The sequence below is a fragment of the Caloenas nicobarica genome, chromosome 3, assembly GCF_036013445.1.
Source record: "Caloenas nicobarica isolate bCalNic1 chromosome 3, bCalNic1.hap1, whole genome shotgun sequence".
In the NCBI taxonomy this organism is placed as follows: Eukaryota; Metazoa; Chordata; class Aves; order Columbiformes; family Columbidae; genus Caloenas; species Caloenas nicobarica.
The window spans coordinates 10,481,461-10,504,775 of NC_088247.1; the positions used below are offsets into that span (position 1 = coordinate 10,481,461).

Consider the following 23,315-nt stretch of genomic DNA (forward strand, 5'->3'; position numbering starts at 1 on the left):
ACCTGTGTAATGAAGGAGACAGCAGGATGCAGAACTACCTCTTTTGTGGCAGAAGCAGTAAGACACCTGTTGAAAGAAACAGGGAACTGTATTAAGTAAAAATGGATAGCTTCGTGGTAAGTGCACCTAAACTTCACATCCAAGAATGGGCTGGTGGTGAAGTCATTAATATTTTTCATAGATGGTCACAGTTCGTACCTGTCTCATTTAAGACCTTGAACACTGTTTTACGGAGAGATAGACAGGGTTTCAGAGCACTCACAAATGAAGTCCAAGAGTCCTTTTAACATACTCAATACTGTGTAATGCTCTGCACACTGGAAAACCAGCTCTAGGTGTTTTAGACTACACTACATACTTAGAAATCAATGTATGCAGTTTGACATTAACTTCTGTGCTCCCCATCTGCAAAATTGATTTAAAAATTACCACTAAGGTATTGCAAAACTAAATTAATAAATGTGAGGATGCAAATCCTGCAGTGGTGTGTTCCAGAGGAACGCACATAAGAAAATAGATTCCGTCTTTAAAACATGAAATATGTCGTAAATAAATCCTCAGACCACACACAGAATTTAAAGCAAAAAATACTATCAAATAGCAGCTCGTCAGCTAAACGTCACCCTGTCAGTGGATTGAATGAGTCAAGGATCCTTTGGATTGTGCAATGAAAGATTAAACTATAATGCAAATATACCAGATGCAGGCTAAGAATGCACATAAATCTTTTGTTTAGGCATTTCCAAATCTGTGAGTTCTCGAGTTTACAACCCACCTGGAGAACAGCCCATTTTGCCGTTCATGCAGACTAAGCCAAGTATTTTATCCACCTTTATAAGTGTAAATGGCTTTTCATCTTTTTCTAGATGATCATATGATGAGACTCTATGATTAGCCTATCAAAATATCTAATAATTTCGAGGACTACTCCATTAGACTGGAGTTGCTCCATTTCTTTTTTTCTCAGTTTCATAATCTTTATTTTTGTATCTCTTGGTAACAGAGCCCAGGGTTAAACAGTATTCAGTCAGATATTTGGCTTTCAAAAGGCCTGAATGCAGCTGGCCATTTTACATTGGCCTTTGTTAAAAATTTTTGCTAGTGTGACATCCCGTGATTTATGAATCGAAGACAAGATCAAAAGATCTTTGTCCAGGTGGCCAAGAAGGCCAACAGCATCCTGGCTTGTGTCAGCAATAGTGCAGCCAGCAGGACCAGCACAGCGACCGTGCCCCTGTACTCAGCGCTGGTTGAGGCCCCACCTCAAATCCTGTGTTCAGTTTTGGGCCCCTCACTACAGAAAAGACATTGAAGTGCTGGAGAGAGTTCAGAGAAGGGCAATGACGTGGTGAGGGGCCTGGAGCACAAGTGTGATGAGGAGCAGCTGAGGGAGCTGGGGCTGTTCAGCCTGGAGAACAGGAGGCTGAGGGGAGACCTGATCGCTGTCTGCAACTGCCTGAAAGGAGGTTGGAGCATGGAGGGGGTTGGTCTCTTCTCCCGAGTAACAAGTGACAGGATGAGAGGAAATGGCCCCAAGTTGCACCAGAGGAGGTTCAGATTGGATATTAGGAAAAAATTCTTCATGGAAAGGGTTGTCAGGCATTGGAACAGGCTGCCCAGGGCAGTGGTGGAGTCACCATCCCTGGAGGTGTTTAAAAGACATATAGATGTGGCACTTTGGGACGTGGTTTAGAGGTGGACTTGGTAGTGTTAGGTTATTAACAGTTGGACTTGATGATCTCAAAGATCTCTTCCAACCTAAACGATTCTGTGATTCTATGAAATTTTCTGCTAAAGTAAGCAAACAGCATACCTTGTTTCCAGCAATTAGTGACTGACAAAGGAAACCAATAATGTTTGTTAACATGGGATGGTTTATGTTCTATGTTTTGCATATATGTAGAGTGTAACTTGGGGTGGCGTCTGAGCAACTGAGATATTGTATTTTGCATATAGCCAATAATCAGTAATGTCCAAGATTTGGGTACGCTTCAACAAGAGAAAAGCGAGTTAGGCAAAAACTTGTAACATTTTGTGAAATGCGATCTGGGCTCTTAGCCCACCTCTGCCCCAGTGGGTGCATTTATTTATATTCCTCATGGCTAAAAAAAAAAGATGGAATTGAAGATTTTTGTGATGAAAGGAAAACTTCTTGTCCCCTAATTTATGTTAGCATTGCTCAATTATTCACTGAAGTACAGAAATGAAATATGAAACAAATTAGAGTGATGGAATTGGGCCAGGCTGTGTGTGTGATACGTTGAGCAATCAGCATCCTTCTCATACCTGCATTTGAACATTATAGTATAAAGAGTCCTCGTCATTAATCTTTTTTCTGTATAGTTTTAAATCTATAGGTTTTTAATCTCCAAGACAACCACCGTCCCTTCAAATACTTTATAAAAATCGAAAAGCATAGGTATAGCATGCAAAGCTGAGATGAAAATGAAGTGAAATGATGATTTGGGAAAGAGTGATATTGAGTGTTTCTAACAGAGAGAAAAGACATTTCATTGAATATGATATTTGCCTGGAATTTATCAGTTTTGTGTTTAGGTGGGCCCTGTAGCACCTGCTTCATGTGTGTCATTAAACAAGGTTACTTGGTCAAGATCAAAACAAAATGGACTGTGGTAGAATTTTAATTCCACATTACAACCCAAAAGAAAATTGCTTATAGATCTCTGGGAGGTGTCTATGCTCTACGTGGGCAGCACTTAATAAAAATAAGGTAGAAAGTTGGGGTTGTTCAGCCTGGAGAAGAGAAGGCTCTGGGGAGACCTTATTGTGGCCTTTCAGTGCTTAAAAGAGACCTGTAAGAAAGATGGGGACAGACTTTTTAGCAGGGCCTATTGCGATAGGACAAGAGGTGATAGTTTTAAAGAAGGGAGATTCAGTTTAGACATGAGGAAGAAATTTTTTACACTGAGGGTGGTGAAACGCTGGCCCAGGTTGCCCAGAGAGGTGGTGGATGCCCCATCCCTGGAGACATCCCAGGCCAGGCTGGATGGGGCTCTGAGCAACCTGATCTGGGTGAAGATGTCCCTGCTCATGGCAGGGGTGGCACTGGATGAGCTTTGAAGGTCCCTTCCAACCCAAACTATTCTATGATTCTGAGATTCTGAGATTCTATGATTATAAAATTCTCCACACAAAAAAGTTTTGCTTCTGAGAATGACCGTCATTGCTGTTATTCTAACATGGCTGAGTGAATCACCTCTATTTTACATCTAACACCGAGGTTAAGAAAAATAGGTACTGCTCCACCTAAGGCCCCAAGCAGGCAGGTGGTTTGAGATCACACTTAACAGATGCCACACTGAGCTACTCACAGATGGTGGAGTAGCCTCCTACTTTCTCTTAGTTTATATCCAGAAAAAAGCCATAAAGGTTAGCACCTTCAGCTGGGACATAGCATCAAGTTTACTGGTAATTTTGCTGTTTGATTAAATAGGTAGAAAGCTAACATAGAAAACAGCTAATAGCTAGGGAAAACACAGCAGCTTGCCTGGTAGAGGTGGATTCCATGGACAACTAAATGATTTGATCCATAATAACAAATTTCTTAAGACAGCCAGGCTTTCATGAGGAGATCTCTGTTTTCAGAGTTAAGCCTGGATTGTGTTCCACAGTTTTACCGATGAGGAATCTGAGTCACAGAGCATTTAACTGGCTTCATCAAAGCTGCAGACATGGAAACAACCAAGAACTACCGATTTGCTATTCCTTGCAGCATATTTTGGGTCATGAAGCACCGCTTATTTCCAAATAATTCAGTGTTCTTTGAATACTGTTTGCTTCATCAGTAACTTTTCGAATTAATGATTTGATATGCTTTGATTTCTAGCTGATTTTTTACTATGGAACTGGAGACAAATGGTGTCCACAGCACTACTACGATGAGATCAAAATGGATTTTCCGGACGGGGACATTCGGCTTTGTGAGAAGGGGCTCCGCCATGCCTTCGTGCTGGATGCCAGCAAGGAGATGGCTGCCATGATTACAGACTGGTTACGGGATGATCTGACCAAATTATAAACGTGGATTTAGTGATTAACGAGAAAACGATGTAATTATTTTGTGAACGTGTAATTTTTTGTGAGAGAGTCTGTCCTATTTTTTTTTCTGTTTATTATAGATTAAGGCTTGTTTTCTATTGAGATGTTTTAAAGAAAGTTAAAGAGAGACTGGCTGGTCCAAAGTATAGTTTTATTGATTCAGTGGCGATGTACCTTCAACCTATGTCTTCAGGACATTTCTGGACTTGGCAAAGGGTGGAATATTAATTGCCTGCCAGCACTCTAGACAACACTGGTACTAGATTCACTGGCTACAAGCGGACGTGAGTTACTACGACCTCACTCACCTGCTGGAGAACTGTCAGGGGTGGATTTGGGGCAGCCCAGCTGGCCTGCTGTAGAAAGAAATACCTATATATCCCTATAGATAAAAATCCCCCTGTGGATGGATCCTGGTGTGCTGTGGAAGACCTGGCCCTCTCCACATGTCTCATCTTCCATGTAACCCTGGTGCATGACAGCCAGAACAACCCAAGGCCCCAGGACAAGCCTAATGGTGTCTCCTCCAGGTCAGATGGGGCTAGTGGTCAATCAGAGGTCAGGCTGAGTTCTGGATGGGTGCAAGGGAGATGTGCAGAGCAGGTGTGCAGTTTCTCCAAATCTCAGAAGGGGTTTAAGGTGCTGCCAGGACTCCACAGGGTATTAAAAATACCGTAAGGTAACTGTGGCTGCTTGGTGAGGGAATACCCGTGGAGCTCTTGTCTGGAGCATGGCCAAGTATTTCATTTTTTGATTGACTGTAGAGAAGGTAAAAGACACTAGTGAAAAGTGCCGGTATTAAAAGGTTAAAATGGATGGCAGAATCCATATGTAACTACTTATAGGTGGCCTAACTGTCCTAATGAAGTCCATGGGAACAGTACTTGCTCAGCGACTTTAAAGAATTAAACCAGTTTTGATGCATGCCTAAATTTCAGTTCTTTGCTCCAAAGACTGAAGTATGAAATTTTATGCCAAGCCACAAATTAGCTAAGCCCACCGTGAGAAAATGGCTATTACTCCGCCATGGCTGCAGCCATGAAATGGCATGAAATGTTACTGTAGAGAACCAGATCCTTGCTAAAGCACATTACTGACAAGTACACTGTTCCTCCCATTTGTTCATCCCTCTCCTTTATAGATAACAAAGAAATAGAAAAAAAAAAAATCCTGCCAGTTGTGTTAACAGAAGACATTACAAACGATAGCTAGAAATGAAAATAATGAAGGGGAACAGAGCCAAGTGTAATCAGGAAAAGCTTTCTAGCCATGAACCTGTGAAGTAGTCTCCCTATGGAGTTCATAGAGACATTTCTAAATAAATAAAACACTGCAGAATATCGTCAGGAGAAGTCCTGCCCCTTACAAACAGATGATTTTAGATGATGCATTGGGTATCTAACTTATATGATTTATTAACAGTTTTAACTTGGTACTAGGGAGAATGGCACTGGAGAATGTTCTCTGAGATGCAGAAAGACCAATTAATTCCTTTTCCTACACGATTATCTACACACCTTCCACTTTTCTCTAAATCTCCCTTAAATCTTTCACTGATATTTAGACCAATTTGTAATAGAATTAAATTTCTGGATATTTTGGACTAGTCTGCAAACCTCTATCCAGACAGTGGATTTAAGTGACCTTCTTCGCATCAGAAACTGGTTTAGTTTTTGAGACTAGCCAGTGGATTTTCAGATTACACTGCCACATAATGAAGCAGATACTGAACCTTGAGGCAGGAGCGTTGAGACCACAGTTGCAGCAGCGTGGGGAAGAGCCAGATGCATCCAGCGTGAAGGGACTGACACTGCGCAACTGACTCTGTTTATCAGAGAGTCGTGGGACTTTCCTTCTCTCTGGAGGGCCATATTCAGTCATGATCAAAACAATTCTTGTGCTCACACTGGAAATCCATAGTTGTGTGTTCTGTGCGTGTTTAAATAGCCCCCAGATGTTGGCATTCCTTTCGGATGGCCTTAGGGCAGATGCTAAATGCATCTGTTGGCCAAGGTGCTCCCTGTGACAGAGTGGGAGGAGGGGTGTTCACATATGTGGAGATACATATACATACACACATATATATATACATATGCACATGTTTGTATGTTAGCAACATCAAAAATACAGTTCACTTGGTTGTTTTGGTTTACACGTTGACCTGGTTGAACGAAACATTTGTTCTTCAAAGTACATGGAATCAGGTAATCAAGCAAGGACTCAGTTTGTGAAAGCTCCGCTGTTGTAGTGGATCTCCTGAGGACAGAAAAAATCTTGCATTAACCAAAGATGACAAGCAACTATTAAAGCCTGGAAACTGAAGCACTTACGAGAAGCAGTTGTTTACAGTACATTATTAATATACTTTGTATGAGGAATTAATTTAGCAATACTTGTACTTGACTTGTGTATTCCTTTTATACAAATGTTAATCCGTTATAATCAATCCTACTGACTGCATTGAGACCTAAACTGAGATTAGGTCTGGTCAATGATGACCAGATCTACTGCAGAATAATGCCTTACGATTTTCTTAAAAGAATTTTCTCTAAGATTATCAAAACCATAGTGATTCAATTGCTACCTTCCTCCTAGAAGCTGTTACCGTAAGGCTACAATCTGAAAATTTGCTATTCTACTCATTGCAAAAAACCACGGGTCTATTTTTCACAGATGTATTTCGTAAGAGGAGCAGATCTCACTCAACGAGAATCCAGCTCCTCTGAAGCCCGTGGTGTTCACCATGACGCCAGGCAAAGAGTGTCAAAAGTGCTTATGGTCCAAATGTGCCAACTTACCATGAAAACACAGTGTGGTCTTGCCTGTTTTAGACTATTTTAGAATTCCTGGAAAACCTATCACAAATGAATTGACTGTATGCAGTAGCACCTAATCTCTGTCATTCACATTTGTGCTTAGTTCTCACCACACGAGTAATCCTGCTAGCTTCAAGAACTTTGATTCACGTTCAAGTGTTTTGCTAGATCGATGCCTTTTATGAAAATGTACACAACTCCAGTAATGAAAATAAAGACATTTATTGTAAAACGCAACCCAATTCTTTATTTTGATAACTTCTTTAGTCTTAGTTCACCTTCTTCGTTACTTCTTGCACGCAAAATTTACAAAAACACTTGCCAAACCCCAAATTTCATATGCGATGTAGACATCTGCTAAGCGCAGAGAAAATCAGAGGGTGGTAGGCACCTGACTCTCTTAAGCATTTTTATCCAGAACCACTCCAAAATAATCAATTATTCCTTTTGCTTCCTCCAGCTCTGTGTTTGCTGCTTTGAATGAGCCATAGACTGTGTGGATTAGTGAGGTTTGTCCCTTCAGGAAGCCTGATGAGTGCTTGCTCAGTGTTTATGATGAAGAATTTGGGGTTGGACTCCAAGTTAAATACCAATTTCTTGACTCACAGGAGACAGATTGCATACATGAGCCACAGCAGATAATCTCTTCTCTGCCGCTGAGGTCATTTACGTATTTATTTTACAGAAAATGGGTTTATATGTGCATCCACTCCCCTTTCTTTGGTCTAGCTAATTGCCAGCAGAGACTTTAAACAAGATGTTCAATGTTATCATTAATAAAGTTGCTGAAACTATTACTGGGTTTGGATAAACTTACGAGACCCAAGAGACTTGTTCTACTCTGTGTCACGGGTCACACTCAGACTCCCAACTACAATGAGTTTCTGAGGCTCTTCACTTGCAGGCAAATGTTCCCTTTCCTGGCGCATTTGCAAGAATCCAAAGAGCATTTCTGAGTGACCAGGAACTATTAAACCAGCGTATATTTCTAGAACAGCTGGTGGGGTTTGAGTACAAGCGGCAGATAGCGCTGCCAGAAGCGATCATTGCTCTTGGTAGCATCGTGCAGAAGTTACGAAACGGGCTAACACGCACGCTCAGATGGGCCAGGCAGGAGAGATTTAATTAGAGACTTTGTTTAAATGCTTAAGCTGATGGTAAATGCTGGGTTTTCCCATTCCACTTACTGCAGGAAAGTAGTTGTGTTGCGGAAGGTAGTTTGCGGTAGCTAATAAAATGAGAACATTGTTTGAAACTTCCGACTCACTCTGTATCCGATTGCAGTGTTTGCCAGTCAGATGCTTGAAGGATTTTATTTTTGCCTTGCTATTTGAAGCAATTCACAAAGAAAGAGGCAGTGGAGGGTGCCCCCCATTTTCCCTGTTTATGAACATCTTCAATAAAGTCACCTTAGAGCCCCCAAGCTCTAAAATACACTGTGCTTCATATATTAAGAGAAATCCTCGTATATGATGGCTTGGAATTGGGGAAAGAAAAAAAAGGCTTTCCCAGTGTCAGGACTCAGCTAATCCTTTTCCCTAACAGGCACCCTTAAAATTTGATAAGGATCCTGCTGTTCCAATCTAACTTGATAGAGACAGAAATACCATTTACAGAATATAAAGATTTTGAAGCGTTAACATCATCTGCTGTCATCATGCAGGAGGCACTGCAAGTCATGTGTTTATTAGGAAGGAACCTCTGTTTTTACCCACAAAAAAGCCCAAGGATTTTAAGCATCCAGAGTGAACTGGAGTGTATAACTGCAATTGCAGCCCCCATACAGCCTCAATGGAGCCAACAGGATTGCACACAGGCTTAGGGAGACCCAAGTGATGGATTGATTGAAACTAGGACAACAGAGGTGACATGACATGAACAAAGAGCCTCAGTACAAAAGAATTACCTGCGAGACAGGCGTTTTCCTTTTATCCTCGTATTCTTACTAATTTGCACCAAGATACAGCAGTCCAACATAGCAAGATTCCTGTGGAATTAGCACTTTGTGATAATGAGGACTTAAGCTGTCATAGTAATGAAAACATGCCCGCCTACTATCAGTTACTGAAAATAAGATAAAATTCTCATACTAGAACCCTTGGGGACTGCAGTTTTTCCCAACAGCAAACACATGTCCCAGTGATCTCCCCAAGCATCTTCTGAATTGGTCTGCATTCCAGAAAACCACATGGGATAGAACGTGAGAGGCTTCAGATAAGTCTCAAGCAGATGCTAGAGACCGGTCCAAAACCTACTGAACGTACACATTGAAATTAACTTTGTTGGACTTCGGATTTGGTGCTATGAGGAAAACTGGTGCTCCAAGCAAAATAGATCTGGCTCACCTAACTTGCCCCCAGTTCGTAAAGCAGGTTCCCAAAACAGATGTCTAAATTCTCTATCTGGTCTAACTTAATATCTAAATGTAGGTGGACCAGATCTTTCTCGGGAGCTCCTGCAAGGCACCAACTCTTTTTTTACTACATAAGGGACTTGGCATTTGCTTTAGGGTTAAGTCACTAGGTGCCCAAGTAAGACTGTGTCTTGTTTTAGCAGTGCTCTGCATTTTCTTCCTTTGTGTGTGACTGTGGCATCTCACCTGGCCTTGTGGTGCCTCCGACTTCTCCCAAGTATAAACTGCCCGTGACAATGCTTGGCTTTCAGAATGTATATAAGGATTAACTTGTTTATGTTGTAAATCACACGGTGTAGTGCGAAGTGCTACGTTAGTACTATAGACTAAAAACCTGTCTCTGCTGAAAGCAAACCCACCACTGATTTCAGTGCAGACATGACGGGATTCCTGTGAATAACCATTTGCTCTCGCCATTCAATGTTCTATTGAAAATAACTGCTTAAGACAATACTTCCCTGTAAAACTGCATATAGAGTGGGCAGGGGACACGGGGGCAAACGCCGTCCTGTCTGCCTGCCTAGCCGGGGAACTTGTGCCAAAAGACCCCCTCACCTAACGAGACTGTAAATGAGCACGTGCGGATGCAGGATACTGCCCAAAATGTGGCTTGATACATCACTCCATGTACCCCTGGGAGTAGAAATCACTGTGCGTCACTCCACCTGAGCCATGTGTTTGAGGATGTGCTTAAGATGAAGGGACAGCCTAGAGAATACCAGTATTGTAAGAATTAATTTTTAAGTCCTTCAGGCAAACCCCTCGTCCGTTCTCCATGTGTTTCTCCTGGGTCTTGAAATCTGAGGCTACTCTGCTGTGACTGAAACACCTGATGTCTTGAAGATTTCTTCTGTGTTTCCAAATGTGCCCTACTCTGCATCTCCACGTTCACAGTCTTGTATGCAGCAGGGATGTAGCAGAGGCAGACTGAACCCTATTACCTTCACTTGCTGTCTCCAAGGCATATTGGTGATGTCTATTGCAGCAACACATGCTAAAGCAACTCACCCTCCCTGAAACCTCTGGTTCTGGCACTATAATGTCCTAGTGAAAGCAGATGAGAAAACGTCATACAGCTATTTGACAGCCCCCTGCCGCCCGAATGATTAAGCTGATCTTACAGATTCTCTGCTTTCTGGATGGCCCATAACTTTAAAAGTTCACTTACTACGAATGCAAAAGAGTTTCATGTCCCAGAGTGCTTTATTTAGCTATTAAAAAAACAAAATGCCGAAAGAGGGATGAATGTAAAATAAATATAAATATTAAAATAAAATAAAAATCAATATTCAATTAAAAACAATCTTTGGCAAAAATTTTGCTGCAGTAGTAATAGTCTAATCTTTCGAATACTAGGTGATGTATCACATATACCAGTGGTACCTAACAGGAATTAAACTACCAGACCTGATTTGGGGGAAAATAACTCTCTACTACATTTTTCCAGGTATTTTTTCATTTTTGGTTTTAACATCTTAGGTAGCCCAGGAATTAAAGGTGACTTATGAAGGTTGCTGTGAAACGAGCGATCTGGTTTCTGGACAATGGCACAAGTCTTCAAAAGAAAAAAATATTGCAGAGATCTATTTATCAATAAAATATTTAATAAACTTATCTGTACAAAATATTAAAAAGGTTATTGAAGAGCATACAAGAATACTTATTTAACAAATATATACTGCTATATAATATATTCAAGAAAATATAGATTGCTGTTTACAGTTCATTTACAATCCCATATGTACAATCTATTTAAACTTTAGAATACATACAAACAATGCATTTACACCATCACTTACAGAGCTATCTTCTTTAGAGATATTTCACACACTCAGACCTGAAAAAGCTGAACAAATACATGGATAGTTTAGAGGCACACACAGGGATACAAGTATTGCTTCAAAAATCATAACTACTAGAGATACGGCTATTGGAAATGCAAGTCCTTTTTCTTTTTTTTTTCTATTTTCCTTTCTAATCAAAGAAAAGAACATATAAATAAACCCACGACTGACCAGCAGAGAGGCTCATTTTGTCAAAGGAGCTCCAGATAGTGTTGACTTCAGAAAACGAGCAGGCGGTGATGGGATGTGTAGTGATTTGGCAAAAGGGATCGACAAGCAGGGCTGACGTTGCTCCTGCCCACATGGAAAGCGGGAGCACCGAGAGCGGAGCAGGTCCTTCCCCTGCAGACACGTGTTCAGTTCTCACAAGCGGCATCTCCACCAGCTTTTCCAGCAAAGAAGCCGCAGTGCGAGATGGAGCCGGTGACTCCAGGTGGGGAAAGCCCCTAAATATTCCTCAGGTTGCAAGAGCTTGATTTGCAAAGGCACCACACAAACGTGGCTTCGACTGAAGCGCGTGGGAACGCTGGATGCTCAGCACCTCAGAAACTCAGACTCTTCCTTTTTGGCACTATTTAAAAGGTTAATTACTCCCAGCACATGGGGTGAACGTAACCAACGTGATCACTTCCCTGTCCCTGGCCAAGGAGGGGACAAGCTGCCCCTGCGAAGTGCCCCATCTCCAACTCATCACCACCTACACAACCATTTAACTTTGGCACCTCTTCGAGAATTAAAGCCTAGTCCCTCCCTATGTGACCCTCCCTTTTCTCAGCCTGTGGACGTTATTATATTTCATTATCTGCTGCTGATGGTTGAGCTCCTGTGAGCCCTTTGGCTGGCACGCAGCTACCTGGGATGACCAGTTTGGGAGTGAGGGAGCCCTGAACTTTGGCTCTTGTTTCTTCCCTCCTGCTCCACTCCCTCTCCCTTCATCAAGGCAGGATGGAGAAAATGAATGAAACACCACAGGGAACACTACCATCTCCCCAAAGACCAGGACCAAAGCCAACGCCGCAGCTCCCGGGGATGCCGGGCTTGACCCAGCATCTCGGTCTCATTACTCCTCTGCTGGCAGACCTGGGTGGCACCGGTGCAGGCTGACGCCGTGGTAAAGTGGAGGGGAGACCCAAACACTGTCGCCTTCCATCAGGGAAACTCTTGAGCGTGTGATCCACCGTGAGTGGGTCCTCTCCTCCCGCTGGCTTCAACCCAGCCAGTCCCGTCCCCTGTCGAGGGCACCGACTGCGCCCCAGCCTCGTGCTGCTGACGCTCTGCCTGTCCTTCCTCGCCCTCCCAACACCACAGCGAGCCTCCACACTCCCCACCCTGAAAACCCTAGGCACGAGCACAAGTATCGAAGTAGAAAAATGAGCTCACAAAATGTCCAAAAAGAACTCATAAGTGGTGACGACAGAAAAATGAAGAGGAAAACCTGCTGAAAAAACGCTGAAAAATGGCTGGGTTTCATTTCCGGCCATTTCTGGGAACAGGTCAAATTTTGGTTTAGAATTTTTCAATACCAATCCACATGAAAACCCTTTGCTGCCCAACGCTTCCTACTCTAGTCTGTTCAGCCAAAAGTTAATCACGGTGCATCAGCCATCCTGCCGCTGTGCTCCTGCCCACCACCACGTACACCAGGCTCCTCTCCCAAATGATGAATTCAGGGGGCTGCTCGAATACCAGTGCCAGTAAAAGGAAAAATCAGCCACATGGGCTACACAGGCTTTGAGGTGCAATGCTGCAAAACATCCTTCAAGACTTAGGGTGGGGACCTTGGTCAGTGGGTTGCACTAGGGCGAGTTCCAAATTTTGGTCATTTTTCAAAGGTCCAGAGCACTTGCTGATAGAGCAGAACTGATTTTCATAGACATTTTTGCACCTCTGTGTATCTCACAACACTCTGTATGAGGAATATAGAGCACGAATGCATCTGGTTTTGCCATGGAAGACATAAAACAGCTTACAGCAAAATTCAAAGTGTTACAGAGACCAGCCTGGTGGAACACGTCACTATTTTACCAGTCATGGATTCAAAGACAGTAGGTGGAGAAAAATTGTCCCTCCACCACGCAAAGTCATAGGCTTCTGACCATCAGCAACACCCCATCCATGGGACAGACTCCCCACTCTTCGCCCTGACATGTTTTTTGTGGAGGACACAGTCCTGATGGTGAGGACATTGCCATACTCTGCTCCCACCACCTAGCATCTCCACTTGGACCCCACGTAGCTCTAGGGATCCCTGATGCTGGGGGAGCTGCTCTGACACCAGTGGGACACAAGTGGTCTCTCCTTCTGCTGGTCATGGTGAGCGAAAAGAACCACACTGCTCTCAAAGACCAGAGCTCAGTTTTGCCCACATGGGTTTTTCCTGCCTACTCACCTCCCCAGAGGGTGACATGAAGAGTCAAAAATTTACACCACAGCTCGGGTTTCACCCAGGACAGGGGACACAGCAAGCCATTTGGTGGAACTGCCCAGCCGAGGCCCGTGTGATAGCCTTTCGGTCTGACCATCTTTCAAATCCAGCAGCACAGCCCTGTTCCAGGTACCAGCCCCAGTGCAACACTCAGACTCCCATTGCTGTCACCCCACGCAGGTTTTTTTCTCCCAGTACGTGGCTATGCTGCCCCAACACAGACAAAAGAGAAGGCACTCGTAGTTCTGGACTTGCTACACACCCGGTGGCAAACCATGGCATTTCCCATCAGGTTGACTCTAATGTGAGTATGAGCTGGTTGGTGGATTGGTATTTATGACATATCCATCACATCAACATATGTCCTGTGTTTTTTGAGGTGAATAACTGCAGACCCTGGTATTGCAAACAAGCACGTCAAGCTGAAGCTCATGGCAAAACACCTGTTAAGTCTGGAGAGCAAAGCCAAGGGCATCCCACCAGCACCCCAAGGTGCTCCACTCCACTTTCCCAGCAGCAATCCCGTGAGACCCACGTCCCCAAGACATCCTAAGCGATGCCCCAGCCTCTCTCATCTCTTCCCCATGATGGAGACAGTGTGCTGCTACATACGGGCCAGCACAAGTGACTCTCCTTAAACACACACTCTCAGGTTTGTGGAATAAGGGCTCAAAACTGCCAACAGGAAAAGGAGCCGTTTGTTTTACAACAGGAGTGTGACCCAATAAATCACTGCAGACCTATCCAGTTTCCTCCAATAGTGAGAGCTGCATAACCAAGATGTGAGTTAAAATCCATGTGGTGCAAATAGACACAGAAGTTGCTGGCACTCAGACCTGTGCAGAAGGCTCACACCTTGGGGTTTTCTTCTAATCAGATCCGGTGCCTTTCCAGTCTTTTCCTTACAGGTACGCCAAGCATCAGCAAACCGACAAAGAGGACACGGCTCCATCTGCCCGTGCTGACCAGAAGTAAAGGCTGCTGGGACCAACACAGCTATGCCAGGGTGAACCTGCTGCAAGCCTGAATCAAGCCCTTTTCCATATGAACACCCTTCTCCCTGCCAGAGGGTACTCATTCCCCTTTTACCATTGGATGTGAAGTATGATGTAAAAAAAAAAGGCGGGGAGGGGTCTTTAGACAATCACCTTTTTATACAATTCCCTTATTTTAAGAGAATTTTAAAAACCCAATTATTCCATACAAGGATAAAATATGCGTTTCCTGGGAATTATTTTGAGGCCAGAAGCACCCCTGGTCATCAGGCAGTTAAATGGGGCATAAAGCCATTTTGCTTCTGACTGTCCCTGCTATGGGACTACATGGGACAGGGGGCTTCAGGACACAGTGCAGGCAGTGGCTTAAGCACAGGCTTTAGTTTTATAGAGCTCAAGGAGCCCCAAGGCAAGGCGCACACATCAGTCCTGTCCCGACCAGGCGTCCTTCCCCGAATCGCAGCCAAGGCGCTTCCAAGTCAAATGCAAAAACGGGAGCACTGAGTTCCCTTCTCCTGCACAATTACATTCCCATGTAAGAGGGGAGGGAGCCAGCTAAGCGCAGAAACATAGTCCTTTTCAAATGCTTAATATTTCTAGCTTCACTGTAATTATATCCTGCAGATAAAAATGGTGCTGAAGGTCAAAGAAATCCTCCAGGAGAATATAATCTGCATGGAAACTGTGGTGGTTTTTTTTTTTTTTTTAACTGGAAAGGTTGTATAAATACCACAGAATGAGAAACTATAATTATCCATTAAAATCACTCTGAGTCTACTGAATTCACATTTGTCCATGTTCAACCCCTAGTCTCCTATTTATAATGTTTATATGTGCTCAAAAATCAGCTCGGGCGAGAGGTGACTGATCAGAAATACTTTTTTCCTGGACCATTTCTGTGGTGCTAGAGAGTGATGCTCTGCAGAGGACCAGCTGTGGGGCTGAAGTGTTGGGCTGGGCTACTGCCGTCCTGCCGCCGATGCCTTGCTTACCTGCCTCCAAAGGCAGGATTTACTCGTCCGTGCCCTTTGCAGACATTTCCTACATTGCTCCCCAACACATCAGGGCTGCAGCACCTCGGCCATGGGAATGTCCCTGCCCGGCAAAGGCTTTCACATCCCTCTGGGTGCTCAGCACCTCCATTTGCACAAGGCTAATCCCACTGCTTGGGTGCAATCTCTGTATCTGCCTGGGGATGGATGTGCAGCCCTTGCAGCCAGCACACAGAGATTCGTACAGGGAGGACCGGTGGCTTTTGCTCTGGAAATACTTCTCCTGGAGCAATGAGCGATGTGACCGCCACAAGCTGCGGCCGATACGCTTGGCCAGGGTGGAGCAGCACGTTACCCACCAAGAGCCCCATCCCCGCTCCCCTGCTGACACACGCCCCCCTGGAGCAGCCCCAGGCAAGGAGCTGCCCTCCCCTATCCCTTTGGGCAAGCAGAAAGAGGGTCCAACGCCATCCTTCACCCTCCTGTTGTCTTCCAGAGATTGTTTGCCCAGGAAAGGAACAGATGCTCTCCTCAAAGAGTGGCTGGCATGGTGGTGTCACCATGGGTGTGAACGCAAAGGGCCACACCACCGCTGGGCTCAGCCCAGGAGCTGAAGTTTGCTCTCCAGCCAAATATACCTGTTTAGGGAGAGGTATCTGCAGCCACGACTGGTTCCCATGTGAGCAAAACCACGGATGGCACCGCTGCCAACAGCAGCCTCTGTGCTCCCCCCACATCCTCCCCGTCCTTGTTTATCATAGAATCATAGAATCATTTTGCTTGGAAGAGACCTTCAAGATCATCGAGTCCAACCATTAACTTAACACTGGCACTAAACCACGTCCCTAAGAACCTCATCTACACATCTTTTAAACCCCTCCAGGGATGGTGACTCCACTACTGCCCTGGGCAGCCTGTTCCAATGCCTGACAACCCTTTCTCTGAATAAATTTTTCCTAATATTCAATCTAAACCTGCCCTGGTGCAACTTGAGGCCGTTTCCTCTCATCCTATCACTTGCTACTTGGGAGAAGAGACCAACACCCTCCGTGCTACAACCTCCTGTCAGATAGTTTGTAGAGAGCAATATCGTAGCAATCCAGGCTACAAAACTGCAGCAACCGAGCCGCAGCTTTTCTCCCCAGGGCCAGTGGAGCCATCGTGGGGTTCAGGGCAGAGCCCCAGCAGCGCACAGCACCCCAGCACTGGGGTCAGGGTAAAGCATCGTGAGACTCAACCCATCACCCTGCTCTCCATCAGCCACCTCCAGACCTGAGGTGGGTGATGTCTGTCTGTCTATCTGTCTGTTCTCTGCAGCTGTGGCTAAACAAGAGCCACAAAAATCGGGGGTCACGAGCATCAGCACCCCCTTGGACACGTCCCACAGAAGCAGGTCTCAGGCCACCGGCTCAGAGGAGGCTCACAAGAGCCACCAGCCAGCGGGGGCTGCCAGGAGCTATATGTGTCTTGCCTGGATTTGAACTGCTCACGAACCTCCACTGCAAAAATCTGGAGGAAGGGGAAGGGGTAAAAGAAAGGAGAACATTAAAAAAATTGTCTCAGCAGTGAGAAAACCTACCAAGCAACCAACAGCAACTGAAAAATTAGGTACTTTGACAGCTGGGTAACTTTATAAACGATGCGGTGTTTCCAGAGCAAGCAGCTCCAGCGCTGCTCGTGCCAACCTCCTTCCCCCAACCACCTGCGCTGAAGGCAAACAGCAGAGGAAAGCCAGGAGCCCTCCTGCCAACTAGTTGCACCTCAGCCCCCCCAAATGCTGACAGTGAGAAAACCCACCGGCATGGACCTGATTCTTCCTCTACTCCACTAACCTCCATCTCTGAACGTCCCCCTGGCTATGGGTACATCACGCTTAATACACATTTACATTCACTCTGAGGTAAAGAGACAGATTTTCCTCTCAGATATGCAGATATAAAGCCAGAGGAGCTCCATGGGTGTCAAGGGGGCTACACGAGACTTACGGGTACCACACTTGCTCCCCTGAGTTGCCACTGGCCACTGCTTGAGGATGCAGAGCAGACCTCAGTGGGCCAAGGATGGAGGGAGGCTGGGGGGGTTTATCCCAGTGGATATATCACCGTTATTGATATGCATGCTTTACTCCCTGCTGATGTACCATTTTGTTGGGGAAAGGGGACTGTTGGACCCTTACCGAGGCTTTCCTGACCTTTGAAATACTTTGGATCTCAGTAGAGCTCCTTAAGGTGACCCCCTCTCTGCCCTGGCTTCGCTCAGCGCTCCCTAGCAGAACATCCCTGCGATGGAGGACAACTGGCTATATAGAAAAAAAAACAAAACGTGTTTTCCAGCAAGGATTTATCCCCCCCAAAAGTAAACTACCAGCACTAATGAGCACTGACGTTTACATGCCAACACCTTGACAGCCAGTAAAAAACAAACCATCAAAAGCAAAATCTGTGCAAATATATCTCTGGTCTAAGCCAACCCAGCCATGAAGCCAAAATTCAGTACCAAAAGCCACCAAGGTGCAGCAAAAACACTTTCCAGAATCCAAAACACGTTTTGGCATGGATGCAAGGCTTCTCTGATTTAAAGGCATAATTTCTACTCAGCTCCTGAGTTACTAAAATCTGCAGCCCTTTCAGCATGGGTCAAAGCACTTCACGGAGCGGTCTCGGAGGTGGCATTCAGCCATTTGCGTGGGAAATGTCCGTTCCCGGTGGATCCGAGCTCTCTTAATGGTACGGGAGAGGCAGACGCTATGGGAAGGGATGGAGCTCCCTGGGAAATGAGTGCCAAAGGAAGGCAGGGTAGAGCTTGGCGCTTTCATAGAGATTATTTGGAAAAAGAAGAACCCGAGCAAAATGGCTCTTCCCTGGGGAACTCGGGACCTTTGCTTCTCTCCAGACACACTGAGGACAGCTGTGTGACTCGTGAGCCTGATGCCGGGTGCCCAGTGTGCCTTGGAAATGGGGTTTTGTGCAGGAAAGGGAAGGGACCCACCAGCCAGTACCTCCTGCAGGACATCGGCTACAGGACAAGTGCTTCGGAGCACAGGGAGCCATTCCCAGCCAACACCTTCCCGGGCCGTTCCCATCTCTGCTGAGAGCACGAACTTCTGACTCTCATTTTAGCCTCCAGTTATGGGACCTTCTTTCCTGTCTTCAACAGCAGAATCACAAATCTTGCCCCACTGCAAACAGGCCTGAACCAAATGATTTCAACCCCCCACAGCCAGGGGTTGTCCACCTCCAACCTTGCCCCTCTTTTGTGCCCTGGCAAACCCAGGGTAGAGATTTGAAGGCAGCCAGAAAAACTCCTTTAACTCAAAGAGCATTCCCACCTCCCCTCCGCCCCACCGCTGCTGGGTGGTGCTGGCCTGGCCCCTCTGCCACAGCCACTGCTCAGTCCACCCCCAGGCTGTCCCCCACACTGAGACAATTTTGGCCAGACAATTTCCAAACCCTTTGGGAAAGAAGGTGTCTGCTCAGCTTGGGCAAACCAAAGGATCCGGCAGAGCTCGGAGGCTGAGCAGGCATCCCCTGGGGGCTCTGCCAGGCTGTGTGCCCCCCCTGCCCAGGGGGGAGCAGGCAAGGCACGGAGATGGAGGCAGCTCAGAGCAGGGAGCCCGGCCTCCCACGGCACCGCATCAGCCCCTGCTAAGCCCCAGGAATCCCAGCGTGGGTGGCGGGAGTCGCTGTTTCTTTGAGAGGGCCTGGGGGGGGGTGCCAATCTACAGCCTCGCTGTCTTGGGGTTGCATCCCCCGTACTTCCTGGGCTCATGGCCAGGGTGGCACTGGGAAGGCAGGGGACACCCGCTCTGAGTTTGGTTTTTGGAAAGGCACACATCAATATGTGTATGTATATATATATTTTTTATATATATATATTTATATTTATATATATAAAATGGGACAGGGCTGCTAGGCAGGGCAGGGCAGGGCGCGGTGGTGAGGGGGAAAGCTGCAGAAATTGCTACCTGCAGCCACACGTCTCCACGACCATGTCCTCGTACTGTTTGTAAACCACATTGTTCCCGGAGTCTATGTAGAGGATGCTGATGGGGCTGAGCTTGGAGGGCACGCAGCAGCTGGGGGGGGTGGACTCCGGGTCCATGGAGTTCATCAGGGTCTGGATGATGGCGTGGTTGGTGGGCTCTAGGTGGGAGCGCAGGGGGAAGTCGCAGACCCCCTCGCAGTGATATGCCTCGTAATCCAGGGGGGCGATTATCCAGTCGTCCCAGCCCAGCTCCTTGAAGTTCACGTGCAAGGGCTTCCTGCTGCAGCGGGTCTTCGCCTTCTTCCCTTGGCCTCTGCCCCCAGACCGGGCGGCAATGGTGGTCCGTCTCTTCCTCCGCTTGGGGTACACCTCCTGGCCCAGATCGGGGGGCTCCAGGTAAGGGGGGCTGCCCAGGGCCTTGATCTTATCCCGGATCTCCTTGAAGAGGTTCTCCTTCCTCTGGGTGCGGGAGAAGGCCACGAGCAGGGCCCGCTCGTGGGGCTGCGGCCGGGGTTTGCTGAACCCCAGCTGCCAGGGGGGCAGGAGCCGCCCTGACTGATCCGAGATGATCCTCAGCAAGAAGCACAGCAGCTTGCCTGGGGGAGATCCATCCCTCCGATCCCGCAGGGCTTCCCACACATCAAACACCTCCCATCTGGAGGAGCCCGTGTCCAAAATGTCTGCAGCCCGGGAGTCCAGCAGCCGGGGCTCCTCGCCGTCCCGGCTTGGGCAGGTGGAGAGGAGGAGGTGGTGGAAGGTGCCTTCGGGGGACAGGGCCAAGCTCCGGTTTTCAGGGAGGGCGCGCAGGACCCGCAGTTCCGCACCCGTCACCTCCTCCGCCTCGGGCAGGCTGGAGATATCGAAGAGGTATCGCTGCTCATGGGCATATGGGGAGGCATCTGGAAGAGATAAAACAAAGAAATTAAAAAAAAAAAAATAGAAAAAGGGAAAAAAAATTAAAACCCTGCAAGCTGAAGCCAAGCTCTCATTACAGAGGCGCAAGGGACACAAAGCTAATGGAGGAGATCATCACCCTGCAGCAAGACTCTTTGAGCAGCCTAGCGGGGACACAGCCTGTGTCTCCTGCATCTGGAAGCGTCACCCTGGCTGGAGGCACTGAAAAAAAAAGGGGATGATATGGCAGAGAGGGAGGGAGGAATCAATTCAAACATGTGGCTTCTCAACAGCACTGTTCCCTGCTTCCCAAGGTGGCTCCTCTCCCTTCTCCCGGGTGTTTCAGTGCCCCCAGCTGCAGCACTATCCTGTTTTGGCACGGAAGTCCCAGCTGAACCTGCGTGGCACAGTCCCATCCCGAATCAGCAGGTTGTCACCAATTTCTTCTGCCCTAAGTGTCCCCACTCTGCCAGCCCCAGCCATGCCAAGTAAAATGTGAAAAATCTCATTTTCCCTCGCAAGCAGGCACAGGCACACAAGTCGGGGATGCAGATGCTGTGCCCCAGGGTGTCTAATAGGGGCACCTCCAGAAGCTGAAAGTGAGCCCAGCTTGAATTAGTCATTACATTGGGTGGATCCAAAGCCCAAACACAGACTTGCATGCTTTCTGGCACTGAATAAATATACTTGATGGAATTTAAAAATAAATAGATAGATAGATAGATAGATAGATAGATAGACAGATTAGATGGATAGATAAAGGAGGTGGAGTTGGGAAAAAAGATGAATGAGTTCTGGGAGGGTTGTTTTTTATTTTCTCCCCTTCCAACAAGAAACCTGACCTGGGCATGCTGCAAACAGTGCTGCTGTGCGCAAGGTCCCTCACTCACTGCAGGCAGAGCCGTACCCGACACCCCCACAACGCAGCCCCCACCCACGGGCAGTGCTGCCAGGCTGCAGCCTGCACTGCCCACCGGGTGGGAAAAGACTTTTCTCCCCATCATTTGCTATTATTATTGTTGTTATTATTATTATTATTACTATTATTATCATTACTGTAATTATTATTCTTATTATTTTAAAAGCACATCTAAAATTCCGGCGAGGAGCAGATAAGGAGATCCCTTTGAACAGTTCATCTGGTTTCATTTTGCACTGCAATTTCCCAGGACCTGTGCGCAGTTTTTCCCCCGCTCCCACAAGCCGGGCACTGCCCACCCTCCCATCGGAGCATCCTCCCCCCGTCCCGCCTCACTCTCCCGCCGTTCCCCCACCAGCTTTCAGCAAAAATCTCCCTGCAAAGGCTGCCGGCAGGATACGGTCCCCGCTGGGTTTGGGGATGGGGCTTGAGGGGCTGCGGGGGGCTCCGCACCATCAGCCGCCGCTTTCCCACTCCGAGGCAGGCGGATACAGGCATGTGGGGAGCCTGTGGCTGCTTTTCAGTTTGTCTTTGCGTTTTATTCGATCGGGATTTTTTTCTTCCCCAGCAGAGCGAACTTCATCAGCAGGGCGCAATGTATGTGTATTTTATATATATATATATATATATAATATATGTGTATATATATTAAAAATATATCATTACGTGCCTATATGTGTTTATTTGATTATTATCATTAGATCGGCGGGTATGAACGGGGCAAAAGAGCGAGGAGAGGGAGAAAGGGAAGTGGACAGCGATGCCGAGCTCAGCCGGCTCCGGAGCGCCGCGGCAGCCGGGGCTGAGCCGCCCCCCTCGGGGCACCGCGACGGGCGCAGTCGCGCTCCCTCCCCGGCCCGGCCCGGCGCGGGGTTTTTCGGGCTGCAGAGGCTCTGGTGGGGCTTCTCCCTGCCTGTCCCGGCTGGAACGCACGTCGCCGCCCGTCCCCAACAGCATCTCCAGCCCCGAGAGCCATCCTCGACCCCGACTGCCTGTGCAACCCCATCGGCATCTCACGGCCCCATACTTACCACCATCAACCCTTTTCCTCAGCTCCAGGCACAACCCCTTTGCTATCCCCATCGCGACCCCAACCCCATGCCCACGCACAGCCCCATTCCCACCCCCTTCCTCATCCTCATTCCCATGCTCAAACTCAAGAACAGCTCCATCCCCGTTAACAACTGATGCACATCTCCTACCCCGTTAAGCTTCACCTGTATGCCCACGCGCTACCCCATCCCACGCAGCCACCCCGTGCTCAAACCAATGCACAACCCTACTCCCCAGCCCATGCACGACCCCATCCCAGACACAACCCCGTGCTCAAACCAACGCGCGAGCTACACCTCCGTGTGTTGCAGGTCACCAGTTCCATGCTCAAAGTAATGCACAACTCCGTATCCATCCCCAAGCCCACCCGGAAGCCCGTGCTCATCCTCAAACCCACGCACCAGCCGCATCTCCAAGCCCGAACCCACCCACGACGGCGGGGTCCCGGCGGGGCAGCCCGTCCCAGCTCCCCTGTCCCACTGCGGCCGTTGCGCTGCGCGGAGGGATGCGCGTCCCGCACTCACCGCTGCGCGCCCGCTCCGCGAAGCCCGTCACCGTGTCGGCGCGGCGGCCGGCGGGTGCGCGGCGGGCGGCCAGGCGCTGGTAGAGGGCCACCATGTAGTGGTGCGGCACCACGGTGCCGTTGCGGAGAGCCCCGTCCCTCCGCGGCGGGGAGGAGAAGGGGGAGGCGGCGGCGGAGGAGGAGGAGGAGGCGGAGGAGGAGGAAGGCGCGGCTGCTGCCGAGGGTCGCTGGGGAGCGGCCGCCGACGGGCCGCGCACGGCGGCGGCCTCCAGCCCGCGGCGGAGGCGGCAGGCGCCCAGCAGGCAGAGGCAGAGGGCGGCGGCAGCGCGGAGGCGCATGGCGGCGGCCCCGGTGCTCGGCGCTGTGCTGCTGCCGCCGCCGCTCCCCGCCCGCTTTTG

General features: G+C 47.8%; 2 protein-coding genes across 4 annotated transcripts in view; one reads left to right on the plus strand and one right to left on the minus strand.

Annotated features, from left to right (window-relative positions):
• Positions 1-7,072, plus strand: part of LDAH (lipid droplet associated hydrolase) — a 128,231-nt gene extending 121,159 nt beyond the window's left edge. For all 3 annotated transcript variants that reach the window (XM_065631273.1, XM_065631272.1, XM_065631274.1), the window contains one exon: positions 3,848-7,072. In XM_065631273.1, the coding sequence (XP_065487345.1) occupies positions 3,848-4,039 (192 nt within the window). In that variant the 3' untranslated portion in view covers positions 4,040-7,072. The remainder of the gene's footprint in view (positions 1-3,847) is intronic.
• Positions 7,073-19,504: 12,432 nt separating this feature from the next.
• On the minus strand, positions 19,505-23,255 carry GDF7 (growth differentiation factor 7). The gene is made up of 2 exons (XM_065632508.1): positions 22,919-23,255; positions 19,505-20,427 (listed from the first exon to the last, which is right to left on the minus strand). The coding sequence occupies exons 1-2, from the start codon at positions 23,253-23,255 to the stop codon at positions 19,505-19,507; spliced, it is 1,260 nt and encodes a 419-aa protein (XP_065488580.1).
• Between the last annotated feature and the right edge of the window lie 60 nt (positions 23,256-23,315).

Coding starts and splice junctions, on each gene's coding strand:
- GDF7 (XM_065632508.1), bottom strand. CDS start 23,255: ATGCGCCTCCGCGCTGCCGCCGCCCTCTGCCTCTGCCTGCTGGGCGCC. Junction 20,428..22,918: donor CGCGGAGCGGGCGCGCAGCG/GTGAGTGCGGGA, acceptor TATCTCTTCCAG/ATGCCTCCCCATATGCCCAT.